This window comes from Gastrolobium bilobum, unplaced genomic scaffold (genome assembly GCF_033153095.1).
Source record: "Gastrolobium bilobum isolate Gb01-03AN ecotype WA unplaced genomic scaffold, APGP_CSIRO_Gbil_v1 utg1083, whole genome shotgun sequence".
Taxonomy (NCBI): Eukaryota; Viridiplantae; Streptophyta; class Magnoliopsida; order Fabales; family Fabaceae; genus Gastrolobium; species Gastrolobium bilobum.
This window is the reverse complement of record NW_026899966.1, coordinates 97,113-112,274: the sequence shown is the minus strand read 5'-3', so window position 1 is coordinate 112,274 and position 15,162 is coordinate 97,113. Positions and strand designations below refer to the sequence as shown.

General features: G+C 33.0%; 1 protein-coding gene and 1 long non-coding RNA gene across 2 annotated transcripts; one reads left to right on the top strand and one right to left on the bottom strand.

The window, feature by feature from the left end:
- Positions 1-6,652: 6,652 nt before the first annotated feature.
- LOC133294418 (TMV resistance protein N-like) lies at positions 6,653-11,566 on the top strand. The gene is made up of 6 exons (XM_061493065.1): positions 6,653-7,128; positions 7,268-8,366; positions 8,458-8,742; positions 8,834-9,814; positions 10,293-11,000; positions 11,225-11,566. Exons 1-6 carry the CDS (start codon positions 6,653-6,655, stop codon positions 11,543-11,545), a joined length of 3,870 nt encoding a protein of 1,289 aa, XP_061349049.1. The 3' UTR covers positions 11,546-11,566.
- Positions 11,567-12,023: 457 nt separating this feature from the next.
- Positions 12,024-14,912, bottom strand: LOC133294419 (uncharacterized). Its single transcript, XR_009749203.1, has 3 exons — positions 14,849-14,912; positions 12,717-12,774; positions 12,024-12,149 (listed from the first exon to the last, which is right to left on the bottom strand). It is a non-coding gene; the product is annotated as an uncharacterized LOC133294419 (long non-coding RNA).
- Positions 14,913-15,162: the final 250 nt, after the last annotated feature.

The following is a 15,162-nucleotide window of genomic DNA, read 5'->3' as shown; positions in this document are numbered from 1 at the left end:
ATATAATGTCAAATTTTAAATTTAACATCTCATCTGATAGCGGTTATATTAAAAAAGATCAACGACTCTGATTTGTAAACATGTAACATCATTGATCTTTTTTGACCTAACAACTATCAGATGAGTTGTCAAATTTTAAATTTAACACTAGTGTCAAAGGATCCTACCTCGTGTATATATATATATATATATATATATATATATATATATATATATATATAGATTTGATTTTCTCATGTTGCATAAGAATTGAATTCTCATGTTGTGACTCAACTAGTGGTGGACCCCACATTTATTTAAAAGATAAAAAGAAAAGAAAAGCTTTGCACGCAAATCGAAGGGTCACTAACATTAGAATTGAATTCTCATGAAACGTGAGAAAATATTTTTCCATATATATATATAGGGAAAAATGTCTATCATTTAAAAGGATGGTCCTTTTAGATGAATGTAGTGCATTTTTTTAATTTGAAATTATAAATTTTTTCCTCCTCTTCCCTATAATTTATTCATTTATCTCTCTTAAAAGGAAATAAGTGTGTGTCCTTTAAAAGGAAACACACTTTTCCCATCTATATATATTCTAAAGTAAAATCATTTGTTACAGTGAAAAAAATATTTAATATTGTGTAGAAAATATTTAATATTTAAAATTAAAACTTTTGATTTTTGAATTTGATGGGTAGGAAAAGAGTTCAACATTTAATTTTTTACAGTGAAAAAACCCCATATATAATAAATTTAAATATAATTATAAAAATATATGCAGAGTTGATAAAATATAATTGAAAATAGCAGAAAATGTTTCTGTCAGTGTTGTAGCTAGGGGTGCTAAACAAACCAGGGGCTTTTGCTCGGCTCGTGAAAGCCTGAGCTTATATGTCTAAAATTGGTTGTTGGCACCAGGCTTTGACTCGTATAAAAACTCGTTTAATGAAAATCGGTCTTAAAGCCTATCAGGCTGGCCTAGTATATTATTTTTATTTATATTTTATATTTTTATACTACTTGTAATAGCCTTCTCTTTCTCCTCAATTCATTTCACTCCATTTTATTGTTAAACATAGTTTATAAATGATTTTGTTCTATATTATGTTGTTTGGATATAAATTGAATTTACGAATATTTATGGAGTTACTAGTGTTGTTGATTATATATTCTGTTTAGATAAGTTTTTGTTGTCTTATATTTTTTAAACAGGCTAAGAGGCTAAAAAAGTTTTTATTTTTTGTAAATAAGTCAGGCCACAAGCTGATAAGTGGGAAAAAAATATATACATAATAAATTTAAGGGTTCGCTTTTTCTGTAGTTACTGCAGATAAGTTATCTGCATTAAGCCCAATACGACGTCGTTTTGGGGCAAAAATCATGACATTTTTATAATTTTAATTTATTTCAGGATTATAATAGTCTTTATATTTAAATTTTTTAAGATTCAATACCAAAATAACGTCATTTTGAGAATAAATGCAGGTAATTTATCTGCATTAACACCAAAAATATTTTTCCCTAAATTTAAATATAATGTAAAATTATAGATTAAATCAAAAATATTTAAAATTATAAAAAAATGTAGAGTTGATAAAAAATAATTTAAATTTGAAATTTAACTGAAAAAAAAATGACTTATTTACACTATAAAAGAAAATAAATAAAAATTTAACAAAAAAATTCATACAAGAATTTTTTTTTAACATAACCATTTCAAATATATATGTACAACCAGTATAAAAATTATAAATTAAAGGTTAAAAATTAATTTTTCAAAATATATGTATAATTAATACAAAATAATTGGACAAAAAAAAATACAAAATAGTACAAACTTTTAATTTCAAAAAAAAAATGACATCTATTATTCTGTAAAAAAAGTAATCACTATAAAAAAGAATGATTATCAGTGACAATCAAACTCTTGCATCGTAAAAAGATGTTAGTCATTGTTATCAAAAAAAAAAAAAAAAAGATGTTAGTCATTAAGAATTTTGCAAACTATTTTAATTTTTCTCATTACTTTTTACCTTCAAAATTGTTAAGCCTATTAATAGTCTTTAATTGTTTATTATTATGTCTATTGGGTAGAAAAATATTTAATATTTAAAAATCTTGATTTTTGAATTTGATGGGTAGGAAAAGAGTTCAACATTTATTTTTTTACAGTGAAAAAAACACATATATAATAAATTTAAATATAATTATAAAAATATATGCAGAGTTAATAAAAAGTAATTGAAAATAGCAGAAAATGTTTATGTCAGTGTTGTAGCTAGGGGTGCTAAACAAACCAGGGGCTTTTGGCTCGGCTCGTGAAGGCCTGAGCTTACATATCTAAAATTGGTTGTTGGCACCAGGCTTGGACTCGTATAAAAGCTCGTTTAATAAAAATCGGCCTTAAAGCCTATCAGGCTGGCCTAATATATTATTTTTATTTTTATTTTATATTTTTATACTACTTGTAATAGCCTTCTCTTTCTCCTCAATTCATTTCACTCCATTTTATTGGTTAAACATACTTTATAAATGATTTTGTTCTATATTATGTTGTTTGGATATAAATTGAATTTATGAATATTTATGGAGTTACTAGTTTTGTTGATTATATATTCTGTTTGGATAAGTTTTTGTTGTCTTATTTTTTTTAAACAGGCTAAGAGGCTAAAAAAGGCTTTTATTTTTTGTAAATAAGTCAGGCCACAAGCTGATAATTATATTTATAACAGGTAACAGGCTTGGTCAGGCTGACACATTTAAACACAGGCTTAGCCTTTTAAGACTAAAGCTCGGCTCGGCCCGTTAACACGCCTAGTTGTAGCTCTTTCACCTACCAAAATAGCAGAAAATACTAACACGATTCTTTCTTTTAGCGATTAACCAACGACAGATGCCGACAAAAAATGGTGATTTTTTTCTTCCGTGCATCGCACGGGTTCTACACTAATATATATAGGGCTAGGATATTCTTACACCGGTGTAAGAGTTACAAGTCTTACACTCAATCTTGACCATTGATCCACTTGTATCCAATGACTCATGTTACTAAAAAATTTGAGCCCTTAGATATAAGTGGGATCAACGAACAAGATTGAGAGTGTAACTTACACTAGTGTAAAATGATCCTTACGCATATATATATATATATATATATATATATATATATATATATATATATATATATATATATATATATAGGTAGGATCATCTTACACCAGTGTAAGATTTTTAATCTTACACCCCATCTAAACCGTCCAATGTACTTTAATCCAACGGCCACGACTAAAAAATAAAAGCAGGCACGTGACTCCATTTCCCTCGTTCTTGTTTCCTGAACTTCTTCATTTCTGGTGATTTTTTTCTTTTTCTCGTTGACGCTACGACTTCTCAACGAAACATACCCACTTTTTCCTATTCCTATTCCTATTTCTTTCCTTTCCCATTATTCTTCTCTTCCCTGCATTCAAAAAAGCTATCTTTTTTCTTCTAATAATCTTATGTACTTCCCCCTCTTCACTCGCAAGATCAAATTAAGGCTTTGAGTTTTGTAACCGTAAGCTCCCTGCCTCCCTCTCATTATAATTTGTTTGGGTGGCTCTGCTGGGTTTAATGGGAACTTGAAATTCCCTCAGGACTTACCCAAAACCCAAACATGTTTGTTTGTTCATTCAACTTCATGTACCTCTGTATTCTTGTCTTCTGAAAATCTGTATATGTCTCTATTTATTGTTTTTTTTTTGCGAGTCTCGGGTCAACGGAATGTTTTTGGCAGCTTAGATGACTAAATTGCATGTGAGATGTTTGTTTTGTTTATGGCTTTTGCAAGAGAAAAGGGGAAATCATATTCGCTCTTTTCCTATCTCCTTAGAATATGTATGTTTCACAAGTTATTATTATTCCTGCACTACGTTTGGTAGTTCCCTCTGCTTACAAAAGTCACAAATTCCATAGCAGTACTGCCATGAGCTGCAAGTTCTTGCTGAGCAATTGCTTTGAACACTTCCATAAATGTAGCAGATCGAGATGCTGTACAAAAGGAAGAAAGAGTCAATCAACCTCGTAAATGGATTAATTATATTTTAAACAATGTCTACATTATGTAAACTGAACAACCACAATATCTATTTTGTATTTTTCTTAAGTAATTGGTCAATAAACTGATATTTCTCAGTACCAAGATCACAGTGATTGAGACAAATACAACATTTAGAAATAAATTATTACAGGTACAAATAGTTAGTCCAGAAAACTCAGGTTTGCACGATAGCAAAATTACAACTTAATCAGCAATTCAGAGATATATAATGAAACAAACTGTTTATCACTAAAATATGAAACATTATAATAATCTCTATCCTTAATTATAAAAAATAAAAAAAAAACAATTTCCAAATTGTGCTAATGCGTGACGTCAGCTAATAGTTACAGGGGAACAGAGTTGCGCAAAGAACAGTTTCAAATAAAATTATTTCACCCCTATAATACATTCCAATCAAACTCAACATAAAGATACAATTTTTCATCTGTCAGTAAGAGAAATCAATACTCATTACTTGTGCATGCGGTAGTGAGACACCCCAATAATATATTCTATCAAAATCAATCTCAAGATAGAATTTTTCATCACCCCAATAAGTCAATAACCCTATTGAAATAAAAATCACTAACCCTATGACAAAACCCCAAAAATAAAATAAAATAAAATTTAATCAACAAAACCATACTTTCATTGTCAGCAATAAAAAAATGAGGGAAGAAGAGAAACTCACATGAGTATGGTCGAAAGTGAGAGAAACACAACCTAGGATATGTAGTAGGACGTGGCAAACGAGTGAATTAAGGTGAAGCTATGAAACCATAGGAAGCAGGGTGTATGTGGAAAGAGATGAAATTAAGGTGTTTGGTGAAAGGCTTTAATGATCTAGTCATTTAGGTGGAAGAGGCCGATGCAGATTCTGACGAGGTGGAAGAGCTGCGGGGTTGTGATGGTGGATGTGTTTTGGGAGAATGCAACGAGAAAGAATTTAGGATAAAAAAGGATGTCACGTGCCTGCTTTTATTTTTAGTCGTGGCCGTTGGATTAAAGTACATTGGACGGTTTAGATGTGGTGTAAGATTAAAAATCTTACACTGGTGTAAGATGATCCTGCCTCTATATATATATATATATATATATATATATATATATATATATATATGGGCTTATCATTTCTCAAGCTGCTTGAGATAATTTTATCTCCGGTTACTAAATTATAATCGTACAAAGATGGATCAATGGTGGTAAAGGAAGAGAGAGAAAAAAGGAATCATAACCATTCAAAGGTGAATCAATTAATATAAGGAAATAAATAAACAAAACGACGTAGTTTTGAGTGGCCAAAGATATATATATATATATATATATATATATATTATATATATATATATATAAGCGAAAAACTACTCTTATACTACATGTGATAAATTTCTCTCTTACACACCCTTTGATAATTGTGCCACATTTTTTCTTTTATTTTTATTTTTCAGATGGTGGAGCCCACAAATTTATCTCTATGACATGAGATAACTTATCTTCTTTAACATGAGATTAATAAAACCACATATATATATATATATATATATATATATATATATATCAGAAAAATATTTCAGCAATTACTGCAGATAATTTATCTGCATTTATTCCCAAAACGACGTCGTTTTGGGATTGAAATATTAAAAAATTATAATTATAAAGACTATAATAATCCTGAAATAAATTAAAATTACAAAAACACTATAATTTTCGCCCTAAAACGACGTATTGAGCTCACTCCAGATAACTTATATGCAATAACTGCAGAAAAAGCGAACCTTATATATATATATATATATATATATATATATATATGGGACAGGATCATCTTACACCGGTGTAAGAATAATAAGTCTTTCACCAAATCTTAATCATTGATTTTCTGCATCTAACGATTAAGATTTATTAGGTCTCACTCATTAATTAATTTTTAATTCCCAATAAATCTCAACTATTGGATGCACGGAAATCAACGATTAAGATTCGGTGTAAGTTGATCCTATCCCTATATATATATATATATATATATATATATATATATATATATATATATATATATATATATATATAGGGTTTAGTGTTTATAATTTTAAATGACATAACTTTGTGTCATTTTTAATGAAACTACGTCGTTTTGATGTATTTTGTCATTTTTTCTAATTTATAAAATTAGAAATAAAAAAAAATAGAGGAGAGAAAATGTTAAAACACACTGAAGTGACATAATTTTATTAAAAATGACGTAACTTTGTTTCATTTATAATTACAAACATTTATATATAACTCTTTGTAGCGAAGAATCCCATGTGGGTTGGATGAAGATTCATACATGTTGACGACTCTTGAACTATTCATGTCTCCATGTGTTGATGGATTCAAAGCCTGAAAATCATTTACATGGTATTGGTGGGTACTCTCGCTTTGACTATAATGGTTTAGATTGTAAAAGTTACATTTCTTATGTGAATATAACTTTCTGAGTAACTTGGCGTTGTTGTTTTTTCGTTTTCAGGTGCTTCTACCTAAACTAGGCAACTAGCTTGATCTTCTATTATTGAAGTGGTGATTGAATCTGAAAGCCTTTCAATGGAAGATTGTTCCAAAAACACAAAATGGAATTACCATGTTTTCTTGAGTTTTAGGGGAGAAGACACACGCTTAGGTTTCACCGACCACTTGTATGCAGCTTTGGTGCGAAAGAGTATCATAACTTTTAGAGATGATGAAGAACTTGCCAGAGGTGAAGTCATCTCACAAAAACTCCTCCTTGCAATTGAGGAATCTCTCTCTGCAATTGTCATAATCTCCAAAAACTATGCTTCCTCATCTTGGTGTTTGGATGAGTTAGTTAAGATTCTTGAATCCAAACATGTGTTGGGTCAAGATGTGTTTCCAATCTTCTATGGTGTGGATCCCTCTGATGTAAGGAATCAGAGGGGAAGTTTTGCAGAAGCTTTTAGAAAACATGAAGAAAAGTTTATAGAAAACAAAGAGAAGGTGCAAAAATGGAGAGATGCATTAAAAGAAGTTGCCAACTTGTCAGGGTGGGACTCTAAGGATCAGTAAGTGCATGCCTTTAATTTGACTTCATAGCTACTTACTTGTCCTGACACTCATGTATGCTGATATTTTAAATTGATCTTTTTCTCATTTTATAAAATTTTCATTTTATATGATTGTTTTTGTTTTTGTTCTGTGTAGACATGAAACAACGCTCATTGAAGAAGTTGTTGCACAAGTATGGAAGAAACTAGAACCCAAATTCCCTACATATAACGATGGACTAGTTGGAATTGATACAAGATTAGAAGATTTATATTCAACTTTGAAGCTAGGATTGGAGGATGTTCGTTTCATAGGGATATGGGGCATGGGTGGTATAGGTAAAACAACTCTTGCTAATGCTCTTTTCAAAAAAATTAGAAGCCATTTTGATGTTAGTTGCTTTGTTGCTAATGTTAGAGAGGTCTCTGGGGAAAGAAACGAAGGTCTGATGCAGTTACAAAACAAAATTCTTTCTCATCTAAATATAAAAGGAATGGTAATTGAAACTTCAAGCCAAGGAAAGGACAGCTTAAGAAACCTTTTGTCCAACAAAAAGGTTCTTCTTGTCCTTGATGATGTAACTTCTAAAAGCCAACTTGAGAATTTGGCTGGAAACCAAGATTGGTTTGGTCCAGGGAGTAGAATTATAGTTACAACGAGGGATAAGCACCTGCTGATATCTCATGTAGTACTGTTTGAGATGTATGAGAGTAAAATCTTAAATGATAATGAATCCCTTCGACTCTTCTGTGAAAAAGCATTTAAAAGAAATGAACCTAAAGAGGATTATTTGGAGTTGGCTAAAAATGTTGTTGAATATGCTGGAGGCCTTCCTCTGGCTCTTGAAGTGTTGGGTTCTTTTCTTTGTGGAAGAAGTATATCTGATTGGGAAGATGCTTTGATTAAGATTAAACAAGTTCCACATGATGATATCCTAAACAAACTTAGAATAAGTTATGACATGTTAGAAGATGAGCACAAGACCATATTTCTAGATATTGCCTGTTTTTTTAAGGGATGGTACAAACATAAAGTGACGCAAATATTGGACAATTGCGGCCTTCATCCAACAATTGGATTAAATGTTCTTAGAGAAAAATCACTAGTAACTTACGATGGAAGAGTTATTGGGATGCACGATCTACTTGAAGAAATGGGTAAAACTATAGTTTTTCAAGAATCACCTAATGATCCTGGTAGACGGAGTAGATTGTGGTGTCTAGAGGATATTGATCATGCGCTGAAAAAAAATAAGGTAAGTGCAGGTTTTAATGTAACATTACTTTTGATGCATTTGTCCTTGTATATCTTCTTATGTTGCCAATTCAACAATTATTGTTTATTAGGGAATGGAAATTGTCCAAGGTATAGTTTTGAAGTCAACACCATGTGAGCCGTATGAAGCACATTGGGATCCTGAGGCCTTTTCAAAAATGTTTAATCTTAGACTACTCATTGTATTATGTGATTTGCATCTTCCCCTTGGTCTCAAATGTCTTTCTAGCTCACTAAAAGTGCTTGTATGGTGGGGATATCCATTGAATACTCTACCACTTGGAGTTCAACTAGATGAGCTTGTTCACCTACAAATGATCAATAGCAAAATTAAGCAACTATGGAATGGAACTCAGGTAAGAATGCTCAGTTAAGAGCTTTCACATAACTTTATATCAGCCTAGAGTTTCAAATGCTAATGTATTTCTTGTTTGTTTTGTTTATCAGTATGTTGGAAAGCTGAAAGTGATTGATTTGAGTAATTCCAAAGATCTACGACAAACTCCAAATGTTACTGGAGTTCCATATCTTGAAGAGATTTATCTTAAAGATTGTACAAAACTTGTTGAAGTTCACCAATCTATCGGACAACACAAAAAGCTCCGGATATTGAGCTTGATAGGATGTGTAAACCTTAAAACCTTTCCAAGTAAATTGGAAATGTGTTCCCTCAAAATGTTTTATCTTTCTGATTGCTCAAAGATTGAAAGACTTCCGAATTTGGGGGTAAATATGACATGCGTCTCAGTGCTTAATTTAATGAATTGCAAAAATCTTTTTTGCCTTCCAAATAGCATTGGTAACTTGAAGTCTCTCAGAATTCTCAACTTATCAGGATGCTCAAAAGTTTGTTGCCTGCCTGATAATATAAATCAAAACAAGGCTTTGGAGGATCTTGACTTGAGTGAAACTGCTATTAGAGAATTTGATCCATCCTTACTTCAGTTACAGAATATCAAAAGGTTATCTTTCAGGGGTTGTAGTGGGCCAGCATCCAACACCAGTAGGGGCTTGCATCTTCCTTTTGGGTTGAAATTTAGGTTTACCCCTGCTCCTACAAGCTTAATATTGTCTCCTTTTATTGCCTCGGGTCTTTCCTCATTAACTGTTTTGGATTTAAGTTATTGCAATCTCACTGATCGGTCAATTCCTCCTGATCTCCATTGCTTAACATCCTTGGAGAGACTAATTTTAAGTGGGAACAATTTTGTACACTTCCCTGAGCACCTCATTGCTAATATTCCAAGGCTTCGTAGTGTTGAATTGGAAGGTTGCCCACACCTTCAATTGTTGACTGTGCTTCCACCACATGTACGCTTGTATGTGAATGATTCAGCTGCATGGGGAGATACTTTATTAGATGAAGAAAAGCTTTGGACGCTGTTTGAATCAAGTGACAGAGAGCAATTTCAGTCAGCAAAATATATCGTATGTGTTTCTATATACATATTATATAATTTTGCATGCTCCTGACACACAATGCGACTACATTTTTTGCACATATAACTGTCGAACTTATCAGCATCAAAAAAGCCATTTGTTATTAAAATGATGGTTAGCTAATTGTTTAAACTTTTGGGAGAATTGATTCTTGATATGGTATAGGAGCTAGCTTATAACTAAGTAGTGTAGAGTTCGATGTTTGTCACTCGTATGTCGTATCCTTCTAATAAAAATTGATATTTCTGCTCATTTCATCAAGTTGGTGAGGAAATTTTTTGCATAGCTCTTGCGTATTAAAAATATAATATAAAAACTAATTATGTACTTTCACTTAAAACAGTTCTTTTTGTAATAATCTTCACATGACACACACAAGTACAATATGGATTATTTCAATCATAATGATGTATCCATGAATTTCTCTACTTTTGTGAGTTCTTTTAAATTTTTTTCATTGTTACAGATGGGGCGGGAACTTGATTGGCCGTTCAGTCCTGTGTACGTTAAAATCCCACCATGGCTTGATAATAAGGATTTTTTCCCCTTTAGCTCATCGTATGTGTCAAAACATGATTCAAGTGCAACAGTAATAGTGGACATTCCTGATGATTGTCGATCAAGTGATTTGTGGGGAGTTGCTGTATTTGTGTCCTTAGAAGCCGGAGTTCATTTTTTAGAATGGGATATTTTTGAACCAGTTCAGCTCAACATGCGCCTTTTTTGGAGCTTTGACTCTCTTGATCCTGAGGATGGCCCCTCCTTATCTCTTGCCTCAGCTTCAACAGCATATGATGACGTTTACCTGTTAACAATGGTAGTGTGTGGTGATTATATATACTTTCAGAGACACAGAAGAGGGAACAAGAAGTGCAACCATCGTCACTTTAACAACCATGCAAAGCCAGAGTTCAGGGAAAACAGTACGCTGAGTTTTAAAGTGCAAGTGGAAGGGCGCAATATAAGGAAGTGTGGGTGGGTTGTGTTACGCAAGGAAGATGGTCTTCAAGCCTTGCAAAATGTAAATGGCAACGAACTTTTTGAGACACCAAATCCCATTTATTGGAATGGTCCGAGGGAAATGCAGGAAAAACTGCTAGTGGATCGCATGGAACAAAGTGTTTTTGCTTCGTATCATCAGCTAATGTTCCTAAAAGCTAACCGCTTGTGGTGGGTAAGTCACTTCCTAATTCTAGCATGCGATTAACTGAGAAGGTTTGAGGGTAGGATTCTCTCAACGCGTGTTACAATGTTTTCACATGAAAATATTATGTCTTTTCTTAGTGGATTAGAAAGTGTGGTCTTCCTTACAATCCATCATATATGCTGAGTTTAATTTACATGGAAAGTTAACATATCTAGCCACGTAACATGTGCAAACGTTGTGTCTTATTGCAGGAAAAAATGTTTCAAAACATTAGAAAGGGAGTGGGTTTAAGCGTGGTAGCTTTGATGTCAATGATGGCCGTAGGGGGTACAATATTCCTGTCGCAAAGGCAGGGTTTTGGGTTTAAACTGCACACCACAACGAATGAGGCAACTGCTAAACTATTCAAATCACGTTGGGATTCCAATGGAAGTGGAATTAAGGTCAATAAACCGCAATTCCCACGCAAAAATAACACAAATGTGAGGCAGCGATTGTTGTTATCAGCACATCAGCAACCAAGGAAGCTGAGTTTGTCTCCGAGTCATTACTGTTCTTACTTGACAAGATGAGAAAAGAACCAGAATGCCACTCCCTGCCTCGATGACCAGCCAACTAAATAATAAGTTCAGCAAGTGCACGTGAAACTGCAACTAGTCATCACGATAGAACAAGCACCATTGCTCAGATTAATATGAAAAGAAACGAGGCAAATCAAATCTCTTGAATTCTTTATCATGATTTTGATAGTACTTTCAATACTGAAAAAATGAACAAATACCAAGAGTAGTGCTTATGTTTCACTATTCTTGGGTGGGTTTCATTGTACATGATGGGTCGTCACCTTTGCACAATAGTTTGATCGATGACCTGCCATAATAGCAAATCGGCCACATGAAAGATCAGCATAAATGAGCAGTGACAGACTTGTAATCAAAAGATAATATCTATGGGTTTGCTAACAAAAGAGACCCGTTCAAAAGATTCACAGCACTAAGGAGATTGTAAACTAAAACTACGGCATATGAAATTGTTTTTATTGAGATGTTTGCTGAGATAATTGTCCTAGAGTTTAAATATCATTTGGTAATGGCGCTTGAGTATGCGATTCATGGCTAGCTGCAGAAGAACATCTGACACCAGTTGGGGAGCCCAACCAAGTCTTCAATCTACAATCTACCCAGTATAATGTCAGCAAAAGAAGATAATTCAACAACTATGTATGCGTAATCAAGCAACGAAAATGAATTTCATCAAGAAAAGCAAAATGGTAAAGTCAAGTTCTCTCTTTTAAATCCGACAGAAGTAATAGAAGTATCTTTATATATATTTGATTGTCGGGTAAGGGTATTATTGGACTAGCTTTTGTGTCAACCAAGACTAAGTTTCTCTCTACCCTTTTGCCCACTAAAAAGGCAATTAAATACGACTACTTATATTTTACAGAAAATGTTACTTCACTTTAAATAACCTAACAAGGTTGGCTTAGGTAGCAAGCAGAAGTTCCCATAATTTTCATGTAATTGAAAGCATCAATAGACACCCCATAATCAAAAAGTGATTCAATCATACATAGAACATATGTGAAAAGACAGTTGGAGTTCTAGTTCTTCTATCTTAACTCATTTGGCTGCTATACATTTCCTATAATAAAGTAAAGTTACTGAAAATTTTAACTATCAACCTCATCTATGTAAAATGTGAATTTGATGAAGGAGGAAATTGAAGTTTTCCTTAACTTACATCTATGGTATGAAAAACTAGCGACAACAAGATTTAGAAGACCGTATATGACAACAACCTGTACATAAGTCAACATTGGTAAATAATGTAAACAAAGGAATAACAAAAAATAATTTCCACACAAGCTAGCAATTCATAGACTAGTCCAACATCGCAATAAATTAATAGTAATCTTCTGAGACCATGTGGCTAAAAATTTGAACTTGTTGTTTCTCCAAACAACTTAGTCAACATGGTAAAACACTATCCACTATAATCAGATTCCTCCAATGTCATTACACAGAAAAAAACAACAAATTCATGTATAAAAAAGTAAAACTTGAAACTTAAATCAGTACCTGCATTCAAAACTACAAAAATTATACAGTAAGGAAATAAAGAATCAACAAATTCAAAAGACCGAGATTGAGATCAACATTATCGTGAGCACTGCATGATTAAAACAATGCAACTTAAATAACACCCAATGAAAAGCTCATGTAGTGAGAATGTACCACATCAAGTTCAGGTAAAGAATGCATATAAAGTATAATTGCTCTCGTACTTGGTCAACCATAAATAATAATTGCTCATCCTTAACAAACTTTAGTAGAGACAACAACATAAATACATTTATATATTTGGGCATCTTCAAAATCCAAGCACAAAAATGGCTGGATATAAAGACATCTAATCATTCGAAATTTAGATAATCAACACTCACAACCAATTAGAACATTCCACCAAATTAAAGGGTAAAAATTATCCAACTTATTATAAGAAATATTTTTATCTATAGATACCCAAACTAACCCAGGATTTTAATCGACACATGGATAGCTACAAACATTTTATGAAAGGGGTCGTCTTAAAAAAATTAGTCAAACAAAAAGAATATTTCAAAGTGTTCAGTTAAGGAAAGTTCAAGCGCATATGCAATCAAGCATCTACACACAGTTCAAGTGCATATATATTATTATTAAGGTAATCTTATGTTTATTTCTCAAGAAATAAGCCATTACAAACGGTCGTATGCACAGCCACACAGAAATATTAACGTAATTCATTGACAGTCGGTGAACTCCCCCATTGCAATGGAAGCTTGTCTATTATTATCTGAAATCCTTAATTTCTACACCAAGCAAAAATAGGACTTTTTTAAGAATAATAAAATCATGAGTTCATAAACCAAAAATAAAACATAGTTCCAATATAACACCACCAAATAAAGAATCAAGTATCAAATAAAAGCCAAAAGGATTGTAATGTCCCACATCAGTTGGAGAGGGGAACGAAGCATGCCTTATAAGGGTGTGGATACCTCTTCTAGTGTGAGGCCTTTTGTGGGGTGTCCCAAGAAACAAAACCGTGAGCTCGACGGTGCTTGTGCGCGGGGCAAAGCGGACAATATCATGCTACAGGGTTTGGGGCTGTTACATTTGGTATCAGAGCCTGGCCCTGGACCGGTGTGTACAGCGGGGACGCTGTATTCCCAGTGGGGGAGGATGTAATGTCCCACATCAGTTGGAGAGGGGAACGAAGCATGCCTTATAAGGGTGTGGATACCTCTTCTAGTGTGAGGCCTTTTGTGGGGTGTCCCAAGAAACAAAACCGTGAGCTCGACGGTGCTTGTGCGCGGGGCAAAGCGGGCAATATCATGCTACAGGGTTTGGGGCTGTTACAAGGATACTATCTTTGTCCTTTTTATTTTTATTTTTTTGGTAAAACCAGCTTTGTCAACATTACCAGCAAAAACTCCTCCATTCATTCACAAAATCAACCAAATATCACACAATAAAATGAAGGGAAAACTCCAATTACAAAGTCTTTCTACGTAGCAGATGTATATGAATTTGAACCATTCGAAGTTCAGAGTACAAACAAAAACATACAACCCCCCTTTCTGGAAAAAAAAGTAGATCTTGGACTCAGATCTCAAATGACCAAATACAAATGGGAATAAGCCATCCCCTCGCAGGAATGAACCCATTAATAAAAAACTTTGGAAAAGTAGACCAATATCGTTACCCCGTTAAAAGAGACAGATAAAGAAACAGAAGAATGAGTTTTAGAAACGAGAATCAGAAACAGTTAACGAACATACTATTAATCAAGATATAAGCATTTTGGGAATTTACGGGGGAAAGACTCACCTTATTTCTTGAAACTCTCGGTGGTGGTGGCTTGAAAAGCTATGAACACAGAAAACAAAGAATGGTAGGGTTAAAAGTGAATGTGAAAGAGTAATTAGGGCTTCAAGCATGAAAGTGAAAAGTTGATCAATAAACAAAAATATGCATGGGAATCAATAATTTTGGGATGAAATTAATGGAAAGATGGGCAAAATTTATTAATTCACTCAGGTGGTGTTTGGTTGGAAGTTTTTCAGCGGATATCTATGTTTCTGAAGTATGGCTTTTAGAAACACCATGTTTGTTTCAACGTATTTTCACCAAAATCCATCTAT